We start from the raw sequence: 25,194 nt of genomic DNA on the forward strand, positions 1-25,194 counted from the left end.
TATTGTAGAATAAATGCTCTTACATCATTGCCTATAAACAGAGTGTGTAACGTTTCCAGTTAATAAGATAAAAACAAAACTCCAAGAAGCAATCTTATTTCTTTCCCAAACATTTAAAAGGACAGACAAATCTTAAGGGGCATACATAAAATAACTATGCCCTATTTTTTCCTACTCACTTGTTGTCTTAAGCAAATACTAAAATAATTTCAACTTTTCTATTCTTAACTTTCTTCTTCCAACTACACTTTAGTTCACAATTCATAGTAGATGCCTTGCTCTTTTTTATTTTTCTCCCTATATTAGACTTCCACCTTGTGGTAGCTCCTCAGTGACAGAAGTACCCAAACAGCTATACACCTTTTCTGGGCTCTTCATTGATGACAGATTATCTTTAAAAACAGGTTCATCTTCTATTCTTCTTCGGCGACCTTGATTCTGGATTCTAAGTTCTCATTTGAAGTTAGAGTACAACCTCAGTAAACTGTGTGGCAATACGCATTTTGTCACATTGACTTCCACCTAAAGGAAAACAAATTCTGTAGTAAAGAAAAAAGGGGACAGTATGAATAATTTCTCTAGCATATGACTGTTAATAGCTGTGCTGTTATACATGATTTTAAGAGCTGCTGTTATCACAGCAGCATCAGCAGCATTAATACTACTACTATTATTGTTGGCTAGCATTTGTTAAATATGTAGTAAACAATAATTAGCAAGTTATTTGAGGTACTGCTTAAGTGCTTTGTGTGAATAAATGCACTTAATAAGTTAGTGATGAAAGTAATTCCCCACAGTCTTACCTTTTCTTGTCTTAATTTTCTTTCTCTACATTTAATATTTCTTCTTTGGTTTACTTATTCAGCTGTCTTTAAGTATAGAGTTATTTTCTTTGTGCACTGATTACTGCATATTGTTCATGGCTAAGCAGTTTCACTTTTACATCTCATTTATTTTTTTTAGGGGGAAGTACTTCCTGATCCATCAGATTATAAATCCTCACTCATAGCATTGACTGCTCATAATTGGCTGCTTCGTATATCAGCAACTACAGGAAGAATCCTTGAGAAGATCTATCTTGCTTCTTATTGCAAATTCAGGTATTAATTCTTGAGTTTATTACTTAAGATATTGTTATAAAAATTTCAGAATTGTGACCCAGGAAATTTTTAAAACTCCCTCCCCCAGTTTTTTAGTGTTTACCCTGATCATAATTTTATGAACTAAATTGTTAGTTACTAAATTATTTTCTTCCCTTGTGACATTTGAAGAGCTGAAGATAGAAACCCTCTATCATTTATCTTTGATTCCCTAATAAGTAACTAATCTATACATACCAGTTGACAGATAAACCTTTTTTTTTTTTTTTAAATAATGTGTCACTTTCCTACAAATAGTATTTTCTATGTAAGGTGTACATTATGAAGGTTTTCCTGAAGACTGATCTATTTTCAGTTAAATTATCTGCCTAGTACAATCCAAGAATTATTATTTTAACAGTTTTCTAAATTAGATGTAAATTTTGAGTGTATATGTGTGTGTGATTTGTGAAAGTAGTATTTTTTATACATTTTATACTCCTGTTTTCTTGGGGGTTGTTTTGGGTTTTTTTTTTTTTTTGTGGGGGGGGGTGTGTTTTTTTTGTTTTATTGTTGTTACTAGTGATTGAACTCAGAGGCCCTTTACCATCGAGCTACCTTCCCATCTCTTTTTATTTTTCATCTTGAGACAGATTCTCACTGCTAAATTGCTGAGGCTGGCCTCGAACTTAGAATTCTGCCTCCCAAGTCACTGGGATTACAGGCGTGTGCCACTGCACCTGGCTTATTTATTTGTTTTTTAAAAGATTATTTGCTTTTTTTTTAAAGATTATTTGCTTTTATAAATTAGGTAACTAAAAAATTGTTTACCTATATCTGTGTTTTAAGTATAAAGACACTGACCTACATCATTAAATCTTTCTTCATTTTTTAAAAGGTACTTGAGCTGGGACACTCCTCAAGAAGTCATAGCAGTCAAGTCTGCTCAGAACAAAGGCTCACCAGTGGCCCGGCAGGTAGGTGTCAGTAAGCATTCAATATACCAAGAACTTACTTCCTTAGGAATTTATCTGCAAGACTGTTATGAAAGAACTAATGGTCTTTGATTTCTGAAGCTTGCTATTAAAGTTAGTAGGGAAATATTTTTTTTCTGAAACATGCAATTAATATACACTTTTCTCTCTCTTTTTTTAAAGAATTACCTAAAGTGTAGAAATTTATATCAAGAATCTTATTTTGGTTCTATTGGTAACTTAATGGGCAAATACTATAACAAACATTTACTGAGCACTTTTCTTAATTGAATATGGAGTCTACTCTTAGAAGTTTGCTGTTTATATCCCAGGACATCTAGGAAAAAAATATTATTTTTGTTTCCTCTTGGCATAGTCTGTGTTCTTTCTCATTTTTAATTGAACCATAGCATTTCCTCACTAGTGCCCCAATTACAGAATAACTAAGTACTGTTCCGAGTGCTTTTTCTATATTAATTCATAAATCTTCAGTACAGCCCTTAGAGTAGATGGCATTATATCCCATTTTACAAACAAGAACTCTGACACCAGGGAGGTTCAGTAACTTACCCAAAGACAGTTCGGATAAATGCTAGAACCTGGACACAAATTCAAGACAGTCTAGCTCCAGAGACCTTGCTTGCTCTTAAGCATAATATATTCTACCCCTTCTTGAAAGGGAAAGTTTGTGTAGAAATCTAGGGTGCCTTTTAACAAACTAAGTAGTTCCTCTAGTTTTACCTTATTTAGATAACTACATTGAGCATTCCCTTGTCGACCTTAGTGTATTCCCTTCATACTCTGGGCCAGTGAACTCTGCTCTTTTTTCCTCTCTCAGCTCCTTGTCTACTCTTTCTGTATTCCACTGAAGCCAAGTAAATTATTTGTCAGCTGCTTCCATTTACTTTTTATGATGATTGTCCATAAATGTTTTTCTACAATTTTTCTATATTCTGCCAAGTCACATTAGTAACACAACTATATGCCTTTTATTGGATTCTCCTCCTCCTTTCTTGATTGATTTAGTTTATCAGTCTAAGAAAAAGAGATACTGTCTCTTTTGTAAATACTTCTCTCCTCATACTGTACTTAATATATTGCCCTCTCTGCTTTGGTAGAGAAAATTCTGAAAGTGTCTAGTTTAATGTGTCTTTTTTTTAAAACTGAGTTTTTAATTCAGCTTTTATTAAAGACAGTATCCTCTTGCTCACATAGTCTAGATCTAAAACACTAGTCCCTGTATCCCTGTACCAAAGCCCAACCTGCTTTTAGCTTTCTGGGAGGAGAACCATTTTTGCCAGCAGTAGCACCAGGAGAGACCCCTGCAGGCATGTTCAGCTTCACAGGGCACAGAAGTTTTGGCTCTCAGGCACCTCACTCACAGAGGTGTTTCCGGTACACAGGTGGTTCTAGACAATGAACATCAGTGGTCTGGGTTGTCTTTTGTTGACTTGAGGGATCTGAACTTGAGCTCCTTCTCTTTTTTTTTAAGACAGTAATTTTTCCGACTTCTTTAAGTAAATACGGCTTGTTGCTTTTTTAATACTTTTTTTTTCTTTTAGTTGTAGGTGGACACAATACTTTTTTATTTATTTGTTTTTACATGGTGCTGAGGATTGAACTCAGTGCCTCATGCATGCGAGGCAAGTACTCTACCACTGAGCTTCAACCCCAGCCCATGAACTCCTCCTCTTAAGACACCATATTAAAGTTCTTTTGTGTATCTGATCCATTATTTTAAATGGTGTTCTAAGTTCACATTTTTTTTCTTTTTTCTTTATTTCTTTATTTTTAGTGTGTGTGTGTGTGTGTGGTTGTAGAGATTTAACCCTGGACATTGAACTTGCCAGGCAAGTCCTCTACCTCTGAGCTATGCCCCCAGGATCCCCTTTGAAAAGAAATTTATTTGAGACAGGGTCTTGCTAAGTTGCCCAGACTGGCCTTGAACTTTTGATTCTCTTCAGGAGAAGGAGGATCAAGAGGAGGCCTTAGCCTCCCTATTAGCTAGGATTATAGGCAAACACCACTATGCCCAGCTTGTTTCACTTTTTTGTTATACCAGATGTTGAATATAGGGACACTTAACCACTGAGCCACATCCCCAACCTTTTTTATGTTTTTTTTTTAGATAGGGTCTTGCTAAGTTGCTGAGACTGCCTTTGAACTTGAAATCTTCCTGCCTGAGCTTCCTGAGCCACTGAGATTATAGCACCCAGCCCAACTCGTTTCTAATGTATCTTTTTAAGAATTTAATTCCTGAAGAGCAAGTATTATGCATTAAAATTTTTCATTTACCATTATCTGATAATGCTAATAAAAGTCTTATCAACATTTTTGTATTCTAGACCGTCTCCAGCCAAGAATTAGTAACTTTTGGTTGGGATATATAAACTATGCCTTTCCTTTGGTTTTTAGGTATTTGGAAGGAGTCTGACCTATGTCTACAAAATCTTAATTTAAAAAAAAAAAGTATCCTTTTTGAAGGGAGGATCTTTAGGGCTTTTAAACATTACAGTCTTTTTTGGTTTTGTTTTGTTTTCTAACTTTTAGTTATGGCAGTTTGGATTAGTGGTCTCTGTACCTCATTTTTTAGGGTTCTGTTGAAGGTAGAGTCAGGCTGTGATGGGGCAGATACCTTTGCCTACCACAAAAACAAGAGATTCCATTCAAACCAATACTGGGGAAGTACAATGTTATTTTACATTTCATAATGGAAAGACATTGACTGGAAACTATTCCTTCAAGTGAAGGGGGCTTTCTTTTTCAAGCAGAGAAATGGCTCATGCTTTTATTGATATTTTTTTTCTCATTTCATACAGGAATGTCAGTGCAACACTATTTTCAGTGATCTGAACATAATAAGTACATGAGATTTGATTAGGCTTTTTGGGGGGGTGGGAACTACTGGGAGTCTAACTCAGGACCTCATACATGCTAGGCAAGCACTCTACCACTGAGCTACTTTCCCAACTATACTTGATTAGTCTCTTTATTACTATAACTTCAGGTACAGTATAAATGCACAGTATCTTGTTGCTATGAAATGGTTCCTGTTCTTTTAACTTTTGTAAGTTTTTGTGTATATCCATGTGCATGTGTGTATCTGCAGAGCCAAAGGTTTAGTAGACATATTTTAAACGTTTTCCTTCTGTTTGGTAACTTTTCAGTCTAGATAAATGGATGTTTTAATTCATGAGAACCTCTGTATAATGGCATGGAAGTTTTCAGGGACATAGCATTTCTAAAGTACTTTGGAGAGCTGCCTATAATTTTAGTCTTTTTTTCTAGGCAGGCATTCAGCAACCCATTTTGTTGTACCTTGCAGTGTTCCAAGTTCTACCTTTTTCTCTTGTAGGGGTGCTAGAGATCAACAAAAGGGTAAGAAGTCACTTCTTATTTAATTGCAATATTAATTTTTTGACAATAAGATATAATGTCATTTAATTATTTGTTAGATGTTTTAATTAGTAATGTTCCCCTGACTATAAAATGTTCACTGACCTGGTTTGTTTCATACCAAATACAAGAGAACATTTGATTTCAAAAGAAAATCTAATTATCCCTTCCTCTTTCTGCATGTTGTTTTGTTTTCTTATGTTTTGTTTTTTTGCGGTGCTGAGGATTGAACCAGTGCGTTGTGCCTGCAAGGCAAGCACTCTACCAACTGAGCTATATTCCTAGCCCTTCTGCATGGTTTTATGCCTCTCAAGTGGATAGTGGAAACCTGAGGTTATTAATGAACTACTATTTTATAAAATTATGGAATAAGGTATTTTTTTCAAAGGACATATTTTCAAAATTTGTTAAAATTTTGATCATTAAGCTGCAACAAAATGTCTCATTTTTAATTGCAAGGTGTAGGTCTAAAATTTGATTTATGGTTTGCAAATAAGCTTTATAATTGCATATGTAAATTTTTCAACTCAATTTTGGGTTCTATGGTTGTTTTTCTTGATTTGTTAAGTAGTTACATGGGAGGAATGAAGGAACAAATTATAATTAAGTAAAAGAATCAGGATGTAGTTCAGTGGTAGAACCCATGCCTAAAATATGCAAGGTCTTGAGTTAAGTCCCTAGCACCAAAAATTTCAAAACAAAACAAAAACCACAGAATCAAGTTTTCTATTTTCCTCTGGGTAATTATTTACTGACCTCTTCTACTAGACTTTAAGCATCTAAAATCATGAGGTCAAGATCTTGAGGATCTACTAATATTCACTAGCAAACAAGATAAATGGATTTAAACATTTTATAAGCATAGTACTCTAAAATGCATAAGCTAAAAACATTAGTTACCAGTTATTGTTTACTTTATAGTAGGTCCTTTGTATTTTACAACACTGTAACTTATAATGTGTTTAATTCACAAGTTAAGCAATTATACAAATCTTAAAACAGGAAGAGCTATGGGGAACCTTTTCCAAAATAAACCATAGTGTAGATCACAGTGTAAGTCCTAGCAAATGCTAAATAGTTGATATAATCCCATATAGCCTGTCAGACCATAATGGAATGAAACTGGAAATTAACAGCAAGAAAAATATAGAAACCACATAAACACGTGAGATCAAACAATACTATTCTAAATGAAAAATGGATCATAGAAGTAATGAGAGAAGAAATAAAAAAGTTCTTAGAAACAAATGAACAAAAATACAACATACCAGAATCTCTGTAACAGTATGAAAGCAGTTCTAAGAGGAAGTTTTATAGCTTTGAGTGTCTACATTAAAAAAGTAGATCCCAAATAAATAAGCTTAAGCTGTACCTCAAGGCCTTAGAAAAGAAAGAAAATAATTCCAAAGTCAGTAGAAGACAAGAAATAATTAAGATTAGAGACAAAATCAGTGACATGGAGAATAAGAAAACGATATACAGGATCAGTGTAACAAAGAGTTGGTTCTTTAAAAAGATAAATAAGATTGATAAACCCTTAGCCAAACTAACCAAGAAAAAGAGAAGACCCAAATCAACAAATTAGATGTGAAAAAGAGATATCACCACAGACCCTTCTGAAATCCAGAGGATTATCAGAACCTATTTTTGAAAATTTATGCTCCAATAAACTAGAAAATCAAGAAGACATTGACAAACTTCTGGATATGTTTGACCTGCCCAAATTCAATCAGAAAGATACAGAAAACCTGAACAGACTAATACTAAGTAATGAAATTGAAAACGGCAATTAAAAACCTTCCAATAAAGAAAAGTCCAGGACCAGATGGATTCTCAGTTGAGTTCTACCAGACCTTAAAGAACTAACACCAGTCTTTCTTAAATGATTCCATGAAATTGAAAGGGAGGGAACATTCCCAAATACATTGTATGAAGCCAGTATAATTCTGATACCAAAACCAGATGAAGACACATCAGAGAAAGAAAACTACAGACTAGTACCCTGATGAACATAGATGCAAAATCCTTAATAAAATATTAGTAAACTACATTTAAAAACACACCGAAAAGATAATGTGCCATGATCAAATGATTTTCATTCCAGGGATGCAAGGTTGATTCAGCATATGCAAATCAATAAATATTATTCACCACTTAAACAGAATTAATAACAAAATTCACATGATAATCCTGATAGATGCAGAAAAGACCTTCGATAAAATCCAACACCCATTCATATCGAAAGCTCAAGAAGCTGGGGGTAGAAGGAACTTACCTCAACTTGCTAAAGGCTATTTATGACAAACTTGAAACCAACATCGTACTAATTGGAAAGAAACTAAAAGCATTTCCTCTAAAATCAGGAAGAGGGCAAGGATGTCCACTCCTTCTACTTCTATTCAATATAGCCAGAGCAATCAGGCAAGAAAGGAAGTTAAAGGGATATAAATAGAAAAAGAAGTCACACTGTTTGCTGATGACATAATCCTATATTTAGAAGACCCCCAAGAAAAACAAACTCTTAACAGAAGACTTTTAAAGCTTATAAATGAATTCAGCAACGTAGCAGGATACAAGATTAACACCCATAAATCAATAGCATTCCTATATTCCAACAATGATTCCGCTGAGGAAGAAATCAGGAAAACTATTCCATTTGCAATAATTTCAAAAAAAAGAAAAAAAACTTGGAAATTAATCTAACTAAGAAGGTAAAAGATCTCTACAATGAAAATTATAGAACCGAAGAAAGAAATTGAAATTCCATCTTAGAATGTTCTTAAGCTGTTTGTTAAGATTGTAAATCTTCATTAAGCTTTCTTCAGTAGAAATAGACAGATTTTCATTTATATCTTGTTCTTTCATTGCTACAAATATTTGCCAATATTGGCTCTTGTTAATTATTAAAATAGTAATAAAATCAAGTTGTTTGTTGTAGCTATATGGAGAATCATGACAGAATCCATGCATAGAACTTCAGGGAACAGTGAGCCAAAGCCTTATTTGAAGTTACATAGGCTAGATTTCTTGGTGGGTGTTTGATCTGTAATGTGTTTGACTTTTATATGAATAAAAAACATCAAACTGTATTAGAAATTAAAGAATAAGATAATAATAAAAAACTGGAGGTGGCTGTTTCTCTTATAATTACTTTCCTAAAGCCAAACTTTTTACCTCTTAATAGCTAACAGTTTATCTCTATGTAAAAATATTGGAGCATAAAGAATTAAGCCCCTGGCAGGATATCCATGGTAAATTCAGTATTCATTTAGAATTTTGTGACCTTACTGTATGCCAAAGTCCATAAGGAACAGGATTTGTTATTAGTAAGTATTGACAAAGCTGTGAAGCAAATAAATTCTAGTGCATAATTTTGACAGGTATGTGCTACATTTCTATTAATGCTCCAGTCTGAGAATCATATAGCTTACTGTTTACCCCTAATAATACCCTAGCCTCGAGTTATTAAATTGTAGTTAAATTTTAATGGTAGGCAGCAAGGTTGTAGTGGTGACCTGAATATTAAGCAAGAGTACAAACCATGGTGAAAACTTAGAGGATTGGCCTTCTGGTCTTTTCTCAGGTGATATCTGCCTTTCCCCTCAGATTTTCGGGAACGTTACAGATGCTACTCTGTCTCATGGAATACTGATTGTGATGTACAGCTCAGGACTGGTCAGACTCTATAGCTTCCAAGCCATCACTGAACAGGTAGAGAAAACTGAAATTTGCCATACTGTAGTAGCATGAGGTTTGGACTGAAATATGACTTTTTAAATTAGATGCTTTTAGATTAAGGCACTTGTTGCTTTCAACTATATGAAATGTAGAATGGAAATGTAGAAAGACAAAGTAATCTGTAAAAATGGGTGGGGAAGATAAATATAAAGGCTCTTGAATAAAGACATTTTCTCTGTCATATACATGTGAATTTTATTTTTCTCTCCAGACAGCAAATAAATAGGTGCTAAAGCCACCATTTTTTGTTTTGTTTTGTTTTTAGTTCATGCAACAGAAACTTGACTTAGGGTGTGCATGCAGATGGGGTGGGACTACTGGAACTGTAGGAGAGGCTCCTTTTGGCATTCCTTGTAATATTAAAATCACAGGTATGGCTGCTATCTAGTGTTTTTTTTTTTTTTAACCTTAAAAAATAAGTGGTCATATAAATAATTATTCATTATAATTATCCAAATGTTTTTCTCTTTAATTATAAACTGATTTTCTTTTTATACAGCATGTTCCTTGTTATTGAATTAAGTATTGGCAAAATTCGTCAATACTCATTGAATTGAAAGCCTGGGTATGCTGAACCTTGCTTGACCCAAGACTTTTGAAGTCACTTTACTTTTCAATTTTTGATTTCCTTATCTACAAGATGATTAGTTGCAGCAAATGTTAATATTTTAGTTCCCTTATAATAATTTACATTTTTTGACATTTACCCATCTCTAAGAAAGATGTTTTCCAAGGAAAATATTACCACTCCATCTGAACATAGACAATCTAAATACAGAACTTTCCAGTGTACTTATAGATTGACAAAGCTCAAAAATAAAATTGTATGTGATTCTATATAGTAGTGTTTTCTATTTAACTGCTTAAGTATAAGTTTATTGTTTTAAAAAAGAAATAAACTATTATAGAAATTCAGCAGTATATGTTAAAAGAAAAACTGATTGTCTAGAGTACACCTCAGGAATCCAAAAATGGTTTAATAATGATTGCAAGAAGATATAAAAACCACAAGTTAATTAAAAGAGAAAATATACTTTGTTATTCTAGTATCTTTATCTTCTTAATCCATTAAGATTCATTCCTTATCACATTGAGTACATCCCTTCTATTTCTAACCAATAAACATCATATTTTTAGGTGAAACTCTATAAAGGCTTTTCTAATATAGGCAGAATAAGACAGGATTTTTTTTTTTTTTTTTTTTTTTTTTTTTTTTTTTTTGTTATTATTTTTTGGTACCAGGTCTGGATCCTAAGGATGCTTAACCACTGAGCCACATCCCCAGCCCTTTTTTTTTTTTTTTTTTTTTTTTTTGAGACAGGGTCTCGCTAAGTTGCTAAGGCTGGCTTTGAATTTGCATCCTCCTGCCTCAGCCTCTCGAGCCGCTGGGATTACAGGCGTGCACCACTGCACCCAGCTTTTTCTATTATTATTATTTACCATTGTATCATTAATGAATCAAGTAACAAAAGATGGGATTGTGAGAAAGGAAAAAAATGTGGGTTTTTTGGTAGTAAATGATAAATTATAAAAATATTCAGAGTTTAACATAGCCAATTAAGTTACCCAAGAAGTTCCAAATGAATATTTTTAAAATGACTCAATTCTTAAATACCTTTGACAAGCGAATTAGGCAGTTTAATGAAAATTCAGCAATACTTCCTAGTCTCAGCAGTACCTCCTATATTCAGTACAAATACACTAACAGGGATCTATTAAGAATTTTAAAACTATAGACTCCAGTGATAACTAAAGTGGATTATCTTGAAAAATTTCCCAAAATGGTAGCATTATTCTTGTTTATATGCAGAGTATATAAATGAATAGAACAAAGAACAAGGTGGTAAAGACAAAGCACAGAGTCTGAAGAATTGTGCTGTGTAGCCTTGGTCCTGGTTCATTGAATCATTTATGATTCCAATCATAAATGTAAATCTGCGACTAATAAAAGAGTGAAATTCCTCTACTAGCTGTTCTTATGATAGTGGGCCCATTATGTAACCTCTCTGGGCTTACATTTCTTAACTTTAAAATAATAATTCTTGAGAACATGAAATCACTTATCATTATAATTCACTGATTTTTTACACATTTGGCAAAGAAGAAGTAGCATGAACTACTGGAAACTTTGAATGTTTGTTTCACATGGTACTGACTGTAGTCTTTATTTCCCCTAATTTGTTTTTCAGTGTTATTAAGGTCTAACCAATACAATATTTGTTTTAATTTTAAGTAACTTCTTAATGCAAAAATATTTTATTACAGAAAATTAGGAAGTAAATTTAGATTCTTAATCCTCCCAAAAAGTTTCCCTGTGCCCTTCCTACTCAGTTCTCTCCTCATCACAGCCCTAGTTAAACAGTGACTTGCTTTCTTTCAGTAGATTAAATTTATATTTTCTAGAGTTCTGTACAAATGAAATAATGAGGTACTCTTTTATTTTTCTATTGTTTTTATTCAGTATTTTTTTAGCTTCATCTTATTGCACATATCTAGCTTAATCCACTTTTTAAATGTTAATATAACTACTAAATGGGTTATCTTGTGAAAATAATAAAGTTTTACTCTTTACATGAAAATATATACTAGACAGATCAAAGATTTTAAAGTTCTAGAAGAAAACTTGGGAGAATCTTTATCTCAGAGTGGGGAAGACCTTTCTAAGTATGACACAAAACCTAAAACCATGAAAGAGATTGTTAAATTGATGACATAAAATTAGAGTTCTGCATTGCAAAAAAACAAAAACATGCACAACATAAATTAACTCAAAAATCAAGTAACAAATGGAGTGGGTAATTTTCTCAACATACAAAAAGGCCTGCAGATCAATAAGAACAAGGCTGACAACAATTTTTTTTTGATCCTTTTTTTATTGGAAAGTGGCAAAATGCTTTCATGTTTTACAATATCCACCTTTAAATATATCAGGCTCTCATTATCTTCTTAAAATTTTTTAAATTTAAATTTTTACCCCAGTGTAAAAAGTACCATAAAATTTTACGTACATCTTATTGATAACAGGTTCAGTTACAGAATATTAAGTGATATAAATTTCCAATTTAATTTTTTCTATATGATTTAAAATTGGCTGACAACAATTTAAAGATGAACAAAGAATATTCAATAAGAAATAAATGACTTTCAGTTACGAAGCTCAAGGTCACTGATAAGTGCATATTAAAATTACAAGATACATCTTTTCAGATTCTCAGATATCAAAAAGAGCCTGACCCTGTGGTTGGTGAAGGTTTGGAAGAGACACTCTCATTTATGGTTGGGGCCCTTTATGGAGGACAATTTGTCAATATGTCCTTTTTGCCAATATGACCTTTAAAACTTTAACCAGAAATTTAATGCATTCACTCCTTGAGCCTAGCAATTCCTCTTCTAGGAATTTACCCTCGATATTTTCACATGTGTAGAAAATGTTAAATGTACAGTTGCAACACTGTTTCTAAGAACAAAATATTGGAAACAATTTGTACATTGGTAAATGACACTAATAATATTTCATTGATATGACCATATCATTAATGTAATTGTTAAATTGTTAAAGAGTAATTCTTTTTGTTCTGGCATAGAAAAACTTCCAGAATATTAAGTGAATAAAATAGGTACAAAACCATGTATATTCATTTGTATACTTATATTAAAAGTATATATACAATCACAGGCTTTTAGATTTGCCTAAAATATCTGTAAGGACATGCAAAAACCTGATAAATAGTTATTACCTGTGAGGAGATACAGGTGAAGAAGAACTTAGTTGTCATGAAATAGCTTCTGATGCTTATAAAATGTGTTTTCACATTACCTATGTCAACATGTACAATAAGAAATGAGAAATTAATATTCCATTTATGTATGATTTATCAAAATGCATAAATGCATTCTACTGTCCTGTATTACTAATTAAAACACATAAAACATTAATAAAAAATGTAGTGTTTGTGCATTTGCTTAAGATATTAAGGAACTTTTATATGCCACTTTATGGATCAACTATAATATATTTAATCCATTTTCTACTTTAGCATTTAGGTTGTTTCTAATTTTCTGTTTATAAGTAGTACAAGAGTGGTATGAAAATATACCTACAACTACTAACGAGCCTTACCTGAATTGGTGTCATTGTAGGTTGCAGAATGGCAATTTTTAAAATTATATTATTTCTTCTATCTTTAGTAACTAGCATTTTTCTATAAGTCAAAAATGTAACTCATCAACCTAGGGATTAAACTATAATTCCTTTTAAAAGGCAAGGTAAATGTTTATTCCTTCCTTTTACTAATATTCTGAACAAGGTGTTGGATGATAGTTACTTTCTTATTGTATAGAAATACAATAAATTCATGAATTTTTACTATGTATTTATAGTTATCATCATTATTCTTAATAATGCTCAGATTGTCCCATATTGAGCCAATAAGAGCTCCTTGTTTTTTTTCTTTTAGGTATTAGGGATTGAATCCAGGAGCACTTTATCTCTGAGTTACATCCCACCCTTTTTACTTTTTAATTTTAGGCAGGGCCTCCCTAAGTTGCCCAGGCTGGCCTCAGATTTGTGACCCTCCTCCTGAGCCTCCTGGGAAACATGCGTCACCAAGCCCAGCTGTAAGAACTCCATTCCATTTTGACATACCCGAGTAGTCTTGGGGAATTTCCTTTTTTCTGAAATAATATGTCCCAGGCTTTCTTGTTTACTTTAACTTGTCCTAGATCTCATAAGGAACCATTTTAGTAGAGAATATCAATAGAGACTCTCAGTTTCCTATGGTTGCTATGACACCACAAACTGAGTAACCAACAGAAATGTATTCTCTCTGTCCAAAGGCTAGAAATCCAAAATCAGGGTGCTATGAGTCTCCCTCTGAAGGCTCTAGGGAAGAACCCTTTCTTGCCTCTTCTAGCTTCTTGTGGTTGCTGACAATCCTTGGTGTTCCTTGACCTATGGCAGCATAGCTCCAATCTCTGTCTGTTTATGCAGCCTTCTTTCCTCTAAATGTGTTCAAATCTCTCTCTTATGAGTCACCCGTCATTGAATTTAGGGCCTGACTTATTCTGTATGACCTCATCTTTACTTGATTATATCTGCACAGACCATATTACCTATTAAAATCATAATCACAGGTACAAGCGGTCAAGACTTCAGCATTTCTTTTGAGGAAACAGTTCAACCCACAACAAAGACTAAGACCTAGTTGTGTTCATACTTATTTTTAGACCCTTTCAATAAACAGCTGGGAAATACATTAATTTGGGTTTTTTTTTCCTAACTTAATCATTCTTTTTTGTTTAATATATGTATTTCGTTTTAGCTCACACTGAATTTTTTTTTTTTTTTTTTTTTTTTCAGTGCTGGGGATCCAAGCCAGGGTCTTATGCATGTTGGGCAGTCTTCTACACTGACCTTATCCCCAGCCCCACAAAGAACTTCTTGTTTTTAAATAAAACTTTATCCTGTAATAGATACAGTAGTCGTTTAATATAGCAGTACCAATATTACTATGAAAAACTAACTCATGGAATGAAGGTTAAAATTTCTCTGTAATTTCTTTGTCTTTAGTATATAGACCAGTCAGTGTACATGCAGAGTAATGTGTTCAGTGGTAATTTGAAATCATTTTTATATATGATTAGGTTATCAATTTAATATAATTAAGTTCATTTGTTTCTGTGTTTTCAATTTTTGAGTTGGCTTTTTTCCTTTTGATTTTGTTCTCAAAGTTATAAAATATATATATAGTTGAAAAGTCAAAACTATGTGAAAAGGTATACTCTGAGAAATTTTGCTTTCCAACCCTTGCCCTTTCATCCTGTTATTATTTCCCTCTTTTCATCTCACATCTGCCTTCAGAAGTAACCATTAGTTTTAGTTTCTGGTTTATTTTTCTGTTGTTTCTTTTTGCAAAATTAAGCAAATATGTGTATGTATATTTTAAATAGTGCCTTCTTATTCCAAGTATGAGTACTGTTTTGTACTTTATATTTTTACTTAAGACATATTTTAATTTTTTAAAACAAACATTTATTCAGTAAAAGAAACATATAAGGCTGATTATCTGTACATTTTAAAGTTATAGAAAATTCTGTCCTATTAGAATCCTTTTTTAACAAAACATTTTGTGTACTTCATGTTAAAACTCTTCCTTGAAGTATTATTGGATCTTTCACTGACTGACAGTATTCCAGTTAATCATAAATGTTATTCTTTGTAATGACTGTCATTCCACAGTCTGGCCAAAAGGATTTCCTTTTGCTGACTTTCCTATTCTTTTCACATTACCCGCTGCCATCCTTGTAAATATCCTTGCTTTTTAACAGAATGGTCCAGGTGCATCCAAAAGTTTTCTCACCATAAGTAGTGAAACAGCTATTCTCTGGGAACTCGTAGACCTTTTTAGTTCAGAATAGCATTACAGGTCAAAATTTGAGCTCTTGGATGATTAGCAGGTCCCATAAGAGTTATGATGAACAGAGACTTCATGTTATTTCTGAACCATATTTAGCAATTGTTGGGAAAATTATTTTTTCTAAATATATCTGTTTGCATTGATTGTTTTTCTATTTTCAATTTCTGTTTTACAGTCTCTAAAACCTAATTAAATTTTAATCCCAAATTAAAACTCTTATAGTTTCCTATTTATAATTCTTTTCCTCATCCATTATTGTTTGGTAACCACTAAATTATTTAATGGTATTTATATTTTTTTCATAATTTACCAACTCCTGCCCTGTGACTATTTTTACATTGGGGTGGTTTTTTTTTTTTTTATTACTTGAAAAACTGTGCATTAACGATATCACCCATTTCTTAAAAGTCGAAAAAAAAACCACCTTAACCGTAATTGATATGTATATACCTATTTCTTCCTTTTTCCTCAGTATTGTCAGTTTGTGAAACACTTCTCATTGTTTTTATCCTATGTATAACTGTAAGTAGTAAATAATCCTTATGAAGCCTGAAAGCACACACTGCTATGTAAAACATGTTACTCTTACATGAAAAGTCTTCCTAAGACAAGTCCCTTTTATAATAGTAGTGGCCTCACAAACCAAAAATTAAATTTTCAACTTAGAGGGGTCAGTGAAGAGTCGTAGATTAGCCACCTGCCCAAAAAGACTACGTAGTGTTTCCCATAGGTTGCCTAAAAACAATTCTGATCTTCTAAAGCTGCAATACTTCCACGCTACTGAAATTGTGATCATAAAGGAAGACCAAAAAACACCAACAGAAATTTCTTTTGTGGTGCCAGTTTCCAGAAGAGACTTACTGGATATATCTGAACCACCTTAAAGCTAACTTGTCTGGTGATAATACTAGTAGTAGTGGCTGTCCTTTAATAAAGCCTCCGTTGTGGCAGGCCCTGTCTGTCCTTAATGGTTGCATTTTTTATGACCAATGTCATTTCTACATTGGAAATCTTATGCAAGACAGATCTTGAAAAGTTACTGCCTATAATCCTAGGATATGGAAGAGCTCTCCCCCATATTTAAAGGAATTATTAGAGCTAATTACTTGGTAGGATTGTTGTGGGAGTTAGAAGTAGTAGCTAATCCAGAGTCTTGCACTTGGCAGAAGCTCAATAAATGGCAACTACTCTTATTAAGTATAGTTTACCCTTTTTTTTTCTTGTCAGCATAAGCACCTTCAGTCCATCTCTTATTTCTGCTTTCCTGCAGGCCACACATACCCCAAAAACAGATGTCTAGAAAGTTAACTCACAGACTGTTTCCTAACTTTTTCATTTCTTAGCAATAAACCTTCTTCCTGATTGCATTTGATTTCCTTTGCTATAGTAATTTTTCATTAATGGAAATTCATGAATGATGCATGCAGAGAAATGTTAAATTCAGTTAATAAATGGTCCAAGGCCACCAGAGGAGGGATGCTGGTAAATTCCTTTTGTTCATCTCTACAGACTCGCCACCACTGCTCTTTGAGGTGTCATCCCTGGAGAATGCTTTTCAGATTGGAGGCCATCCTTGGCACTACATCATCACACCCAATAAGAAGAAACAGAAAGGAGTTTTCCATATTTGTGCTCTAAAAGATAATTTGTTGGTAATCATGAGTAATCAGACTTTTTAGTAGTAATTTTTTATCAGAAATTCTTTATTCCCTATCTCCTAATAGCTCTACATTCCTAAGAATTACTTTCTTATTTGTTTTAATAATTCGTGGGAGTACAGAGAGTATAGCATATCACCCAGAATCTAAAAACATTAACATTTGAAAATTCTTAAGGATCAAGAATTTTTTTTCCTTACCAATCTCCCAAGCAAGGAATCCAAAGCATCTCTCATGTTCCGCATGGGAATCACTGATGGAATATGTTCAGACTGCCTCTGAAATTGCTGTGGAATGTATTATTGGTTCTATTTCTTTGTGATTTGTTGCTATTTGCCTTCCATGGCAGAACCAAATGGAATTCTGGAGATCACGGTGTTGGCATTGAAACACCAAATTCTAAAGCATAGTAGGTTATTTAAGGCAGAGTATAAAGAATTGATGTATGGCAAAACAATAGAAATGTCTACCCCTTGGGTTCATTTTTCTTCATTTTCTTTTAAAACATGATTTAGGCTTTGATTTGCTATTTGACAAACATTTATCCAGGGCCTACTATGTGCTGGACATGGCCGGGACTACATTTACTTCCTTCACATTGCCTGTACTCTAAAAAGAAAGTAGACATGTAAAAAAACTGTGATGTGTTGTGATCAGTACCGTGATTGAGGTAAGTATAAAAGAGTGAGTCCACAAAAGAGGGAGATTCCATTTTTATTTTGTATTACTGACTTAGTTCATTTATGGAACCTCCTGATACATCAGATGAGCTTGCTTTTTTTGAGGTAGGCTCAGCTTATTCTACACCTATCTCTTCTAGGACCTTGCACTGTCACTTTTGGCTCCAGTGACTTTTAGAGTCACAGGTTACTGTTCATTATATTGAAAATCAGCACAGTTGTGGGTCTGTTTATCTGTTTCCCTTGGTATCTTGGCCACTAGGGGAAACTATGTCTAGTATCTTCTAGTTTTCTTTTGTGTGAACATTGTTTACTTCCATTTTCTTGTTTCATTTATCACATTGGGCTTCTATTTGGCCAAGCTCAGTGACATTCTCTTTTATATTGTTTTGTAAAGGACCTTCTGTGGGCTGTTTCCTGCCATGACAAACCTTCATTTGATTGTTTACCTCCTAGCTAGGATAACCTTCAGCCACCAGTCACTTCTCTCTTTCATTTAACTTTTATATCCAGTCAAACCCTGCATAATTTACATTCTGGACGTTTAGCACATGTTCTTATATAATAACTGATAATACATGTTCTTTCATTTATATATTTATACATACATAATGCATGTATGTGTTTGTATATATATTTGTATGTATACATATATAAATGCCTTTAACTTTTATGTCAAACATCCCTATCATGCACTCTCATTCTGTAATACCAGTTATATTATTTTTGCTGGGCAGTTTTATTGCTGTGACATTGCCTTAATTATTCATATGTCCTTTACCTTCCTTCCAGTTAGTCAGAAGAGTTGATAGTCCCAAAACACATTAAATAGCCAAATAAGATTTCAGAAAATATTTCATAGCTTCCTTTATTACCCTGAGCTTTAAATCTAGCATTTGAGCAAATAATAAAAACTACAGGAGGAGGTAATAAAGCTTCTAGTAGCATTTAACAAAGAGAATTTTTTGCATGTTATATTTAGATATTACATTAAAGAGAACATCCTCCTAAAGAAAGATATGTATAGAATGTACATGTTTTATATTAAACAGTGGAGCTTCTGGAGCCAGTACCATTACAGACATTAATTTTAATGATGACAACCAAGATGTATAATTGCATTAGTTTTCTTACATATAAAGTATAATAATACCACCGTTCCCATTAGAAATACTTGTAAAAATTGATAAAAGACTGAAACTCACTTATTAATTTGATATATAAAATGTTTTAAATTCCCAAATTTTTAGAATTATGATATACAGAGCACTTAACACCATAGCCCAAGCCTTTATCTTTCCAGCCTCATGCCTATATACTATACTTCTTAATTTTAGCTACTACTTGTATTTATGTGCATACATGCTCTGTGGATTAACACTTCTGTACTTTTGTTCTGTGCTCTCTCTTCTTGCACACTATTTTCTGCTTATCCTTTAAGACTTAGTTTAAGGTTTTTTTCCTCCGGAAATTCTGTTCTTCTGGATTGGTTTCTTGATAATTCCCTATTCAGATATCCTGTATATGCTCAGTTACTTCATTTTCTGTACTGCTTTATTATTTTCTACTTCTGTTTCCACCCTAGACTATAAGCATCTTGATGTCTAATTCATATCAGGTACAAATGCCTACTCTGATATCTAAAATATAGTAACCTGTCAATATATGCTAGTGGAATTTATGAACTCTAAAATTTCAGAGCTTTTATTAGAATCCACTAGGAAAGAAATTAAATGACTTTAATAAAGCTGAAGAAGTTATATATCTATGCTAACATTAGTTCCCAGTGCTCCTATGAATAAGGTAGAATATTTGCATACATGTGATCATGTGTCATACAGGGTTTTTCCAATTTCATGTATAAATATATTGTAGTGAAATAAATATCTTTTCTTGCTTTAATTGCTAAGCAGTATTAGATTATTTCCTCAGATATGAAAGAGCTGGTTTTTGTTTTTTGAAACAGGGTCTTGCTATATTGCTCAGTCTGGTCTCAACCTTATAGGCTCAAATGATCTTTCCTCCTGAGCCTTACAAGTAGCTGGACCCCATGCCACTACACCCCACTAGATTTGAGAATTTAACATTTACTTATCCAAGGAGATTATGTGACCTGTTTCTGAGGCATTAGTGTGGTTACGTGCTTAATTTTATGTTACCCACTCTTCTGATTGACAGGTGGTTGGGTTGGGAAAGGAAGAAGGAAGTTGTATAGAACTGCGTGAGCATAATTAGGATAGTTATAATGGAGAGTTCATGGACTTTGGAGTCTTCTATATAGTAGGTTCAAAACTGGACAAATGATTTATTCTCTTTGTGTATCAGTTCCTTTAGCCATAAAATAGAGTTAATGTCTGTTTGACAGTTATTAAGATCAAAATTAAGGAGTGACCATAACATAAAGTATGTGCTTGAGATATGGTAACTTATTATTTGTAAGGTATAATAAATGTTTGGTATAGAGGAAATCTATGAAGTTTCTGAATTTCTTAAGTTTAGGTATCCTAATTGAGCCCTCCTGCACAACCAGTTCAACTGGTTAATATTGTCTCTTTCTTGTACTTTGGAGTTTCTGACACATCACTAGTGTTAGATTTGAAAGTTATTTGATTTACCCCTAATCTTTATTATTTTTTTTTTTTTCCAACTTCAGGCAAAAAATGGGATCCAAGAAATGGAGTGCTGTTCTTTGGAATCTGACTGGATTTATTTTCATCCTGATGCTTCTGGTAGAATAATACATGTTGGCCCAAATCAAGTCAAGTGAGTAATCTCAGAAGCACTTGAAAATTAAAAACAGCTTTTTTATTTATTTTTTCTTTTTTTGTGGTGCTGGGGATCGAACCCAGGGCCTTGCGCTTGCAAGGCAAACACTCTACCGACTGAGCCATCTCCCCAGCCCTAAAAACAACTTTTGGTAGTGTTTATTGGCATCTTTATTTTTACCAGCTAACTCTTGAGCCAATTATGAAAATAATTAGCTTATTATAGGGCACTTCCTCAGAAACCGACATTTAGAAAGTCTAACTTCATTCCTTTAACTTCATCATTACTATTTGTAAATATTTACATTTGAGTATATTCTTTGGTTGATGATATGTAAACGAAAGGGAATTACAAATTGACTCTCCTCATCAGATCCCAAGTTTCTAGGATTAATAAGAAACAAGATGATTTGTCCTTGTTCTGAAAGACAGCCTTAACAAAGGAAAAGTAGTGAATTGTTTTTCATTTTAGGTTTCTTGGTTTTACACATCTCCTATAAATTGACCTCTCCTCTCTTGAAGTGTTCTCCATTCAGTTTCCCTGATACGTCACTTCTCCTGAATATTTTCTTTCTTCTCCTAATATGTCTTTTTTGGTGATTTTATGTGCTCTTTCTTCTCTACCTAGACTTTCTAATTATTGAATATCCGCAGTAGTTGGACTTGCTTCTCACTAGGCATTCTTTTTCTTCATGATTCTATGTATTCCCTTGACTTCAAAGATCATATGTATACCAAAACACCAACATTTATATCCTAGCTCAAACTTCTTATCTAAGTTTCTGTCTGAAATCTGGAATCTTTTTTGATATATTACCTTCTTGTCTTTCATTAACATGCACACACTTCAACACTTGCGTGTATTTTCAGGGTAGAGACTCAGACCCAGGAAAAAGATTCTGGGTCCTAGCAGGTGGAAGACGATACAAAATGCAGTTGAGATGGTAAACTTTATTTGGAGGTAGCAGTAGCCCCTAGCCAGCCTCATTTTGTCCCACCACCTGAGCCATTTTCACAGGCATTTTTTATATGCAGGCCAGACAAAGAAGGCACATTGCTAATAGGTTACAAAAAATGGGTGCATTCTCACAAGCAGATGTTTATGACCTTGAATACATACACTAAATCAGGGTGTTTGTGACCTTGGCTATGTACTAAAAACATAGCCCACAGAAAGCCTCAGCAAGGGAACCTGACTCTAGCCATCTTGGGCCCGTCCTGCATGCAGTCCCCTTTCTCCTTCTCCCTTCCCTCCCCACACACACAACATATATTCTGTTAATACAGTTTATCTCACTACTAAATATTTCTTAAGTGTGCCTGTTTCTACCCTGGCCACTCATCATTTTGATCAGACTCCTGTCATCACTAACCTTAACTGCAGAAATAGACTACTTACAAGGCTTTTAAAATTCACTATTGTACTTTGTTTTTTCTGCTCCAGCAGTGAGAATCATTTTTAGAAACGTGAACAAGTATGAAAACCTAAGCAACTGAATTTTGTTTTAACCATTTTGTGGCTTCTTGTTGCTTTTAGAATAAAGACTACTATAGTTAGCAGGATCTGAAAGACCTCTTCCTACTCAGTTATCTTCAGTCATGCTGTGTTTTTAGACAGCTAAGGACCTGTTTTCTTGGACTGTAGTCTATTCTTCCTGCCTAATTTCTGTTCATCTATTTTCTGGCCTAACTCACATGTCACTTTTTGACAGAGACCTTTCCTGATACCCTTGTTAGATTTACTCACCCATCAAATTTTCATTGCTTACACTGTGTGCAGGTAGAGCAGTCATTTTGCATACACTGTGTGCACACAGAGCAATTTTAACTTATTCTCCATAATTAAAAGGAAAAGGTCTGTTTTGTTGATACCTATAACCCCAGCACTGAGCACAGTGCTTAACACAGAACAGATGCTCAGTAAATATTTGTTAAATAAGAACAGTGTCTGCCTTTTTTCTTCTTTATGCTTCATAATAATCAGTCTACCTCTCTTCATCTCTTCTTAGGAGGATGAAAGGATTTAATGAAATAAGTTTATTAACATCTACAAAACATCTTAAACTGTGGTTCAGCTTCAGTAAACCTTACTTTAATGTTTATTACCACCCATCCTTTTAATGTTTGTTACCAACCATAATTAGTTTTAAGAAAATAAGGTCTACAAAGACTGAGTCCTTTTGCCAGGTTTTAAAAGATAGGCACTTTTAAATATTGTCACTAATTAAGATGACTAATCAAGTAATTTAAAATATTATCTGATCTTTTTGTCTCTGGAAATTGTGAGGCATGCAACTATCCCTGGAACACAGTACCTGCTTCTCCCAACTGTTCTCTTTGTGTGCACTTGAGACTTTGAGCATTTGAGAACATTGTGTTTTTGAAGCTTGTTAATGATGTGAACATATTTGTGTGGGTGGTGAGCAAATTATTTTAATTTTCTCTTGCTGAATAAACTGATCCATGAGGCATTTGAACTCAGAAAACCCAACTCTTTCCAATGGTGACAGAAGTGTGCTAAAGTCACCTGTAATTATTGTGTTGTGGTCTAATTGGTTCCTAGAATTGAGAAGAATTTATTTGACCTACATGGATGCACCATTGTTTGGGGCATAAATATTTATGATTGTATGTCTTGCTGATTTATGCTTCCCTTAAGCAGTGTGAAATGTTCTTCTTTATCCCCTCTGACTAACTTTGGCTTGAAGTTTGCTTTATCTGATATGAGAATGGAAACCCCTGCTTTTTTACTGAGTCCATGTGCGTGGTATGTTTTTTCCCATCCTTTTACTTTTAGTCTGTGGGTATCTTTTTCTTTGAGATGAGTCTCTTGAAGGCAGTATATTGTTGGGTCTTTCTTTTTAATCCAATCTACCAGTCTGTGTCTTTTGATTGATGAGTTTAGACCATTAATATTCAGGGTTATTATTGAGATATGACTTGTATTCCCGGTCAGTTTGGCTTGTTTTTTGTTTTTAACTTGACTTGGTTTTACCTTCATTTGGCTCTTCCTTTAAGGTAGTCCTCCCTTTGCTGACTTACATTGTTGTTTTTCATCTCTTCCTTATGGAATATTTTTCTGAGAATATTCTGTAGCACAGGATTTCTATTTGTAAATTTTTTTAACTTTTGTTTATCATGGAAGGATTTTATTTTGTCATCAAATCCGAAGGTAAGTTTTACTAGATATAAGATTCTTGGTTGGCATACATTTTCTTTCAGAGCTTGAAATATGTTATTTCAGGTCCTTCTAGCTTTTTGGGTCTGGGCTGAGAAATCTGCTGATACCTATATTGCTTTCCCCCTGTACATAATCTGATGCTTTTCTCTTGCAGCCTTTAAAATTCTATATTTCGTATGTTAGGTATTTTCATTATAATGTGCTTTGGTGTGAATCTGTTGTAATTTTGTACATTTGGTGTCCTGTAAGCCTTTTGTATTTAATTTTCCATCTCACTTTTCAGATTTGGGAGATTTTCTGATATTATTTCACTGAATAGGTTATTCTTTCCTTTGGTTTGTATCTCTGTGCCTTCCTCAATCCCAGTAATTCTTAAATTTGGTCTTTTCATGATATCTCATAATTCTTATAGTTTTCATTTGTGATTTTTTACCATCTTCTCTGTTTGGTCAACATTGTTTTCAAAATTCAATATTTTGTCTTCATTATCTGAGGTCTGTCTTTCAAATGATCTAACTGTTGGTGATGCTTTCTATTGAGTTTTTAATTTGGTTTATTGTTTCCTTCATTTCAAGGATTTCTGTTTGTTGTTTTTCCCAGAATCTCTATCTCTTTATTGAAATGATCTTTTGCTTCCTGCGTTTGGACTTTTAATTGTTGATTGGTGTGATCATTCATTGCCTGCATTTGCTCTCTTATCTCAGCGTTTGCTTCTTGAATCATTTTAATTGTGTACATTCTGAACTCCCTTTCTGACATTTCTTCTGCCATGCTGTCATTAGATTCTATTGATGTAGCATCTAGGTTTTGGGGGGATACTTTCTTCCCTTGTTTTCTCATGTTGTTCATGTATCTTCCCCTCTAGCAGTGTGAATCCAAGGTATTGCAGTTTCCTCCCTATAGACTTCTAGTGTCCCTGCAGATTTCCAATACCTCACCTTGAAGTGAGAGATCAATAGTAGCAGCACACCATACAAACAATATGCATCCTTAACTCAAATTCCCCCTATTAAGATATTGTCTTAATAAACAGATTATGAATTCAATTATTATCTATAGCTTAACCAATAGGTTTGCAATAAGGACCACAGTTTCCAATGGTGGACAAAGAGGATGGGGATGGGTGTAGGATATAACATTAATGAGATAAGAAGTGAGTCTATGGAGGTACATGTCATAGGAGTAGTGAAAATGGAATTAAAAGAAATTGGCTGTTAGCATGAGAAAAGGGAGAAAGAGTCTCCAAGGAGACAAATAGATAAGAGGAAAATAGAGTGCGAAAATTATTAATTAAAAAAAATGTAGGA

General features: G+C 33.6%; 1 protein-coding gene across 6 annotated transcripts in view; it reads left to right on the forward strand.

The window, feature by feature from the left end:
• The window catches only part of DCAF17 (DDB1 and CUL4 associated factor 17), a 40,622-nt gene that overhangs the window by 9,639 nt on the left and 5,789 nt on the right, over positions 1-25,194 (forward strand). For 2 of the 6 annotated variants that reach the window (XM_079135026.1, XM_079135028.1), the window contains exons 4-10: positions 964-1,100; positions 1,978-2,056; positions 5,342-5,431; positions 9,056-9,160; positions 9,453-9,558; positions 17,113-17,255; positions 20,595-20,704. In XM_079135026.1, coding sequence (XP_078991152.1) covers positions 964-1,100; positions 1,978-2,056; positions 5,342-5,431; positions 9,056-9,160; positions 9,453-9,558; positions 17,113-17,255; positions 20,595-20,704 — 770 coding nt within the window. Of the gene's footprint in view, positions 1-963; positions 1,101-1,977; positions 2,057-5,341; positions 5,432-9,055; positions 9,161-9,452; positions 9,559-17,112; positions 17,256-20,119; positions 20,223-20,594; positions 20,705-25,194 lie in introns of those variants that run through there. The other 4 variants (XR_013762998.1, XM_079135030.1, XM_079135029.1 and 1 more) reach the window with 4 other exon arrangements.

The sequence above is a fragment of the Sciurus vulgaris genome (assembly GCF_902686455.1).
Source record: "Sciurus vulgaris genome assembly, chromosome: 3".
NCBI lineage: Eukaryota > Metazoa > Chordata > Mammalia > Rodentia > Sciuridae > Sciurus > Sciurus vulgaris.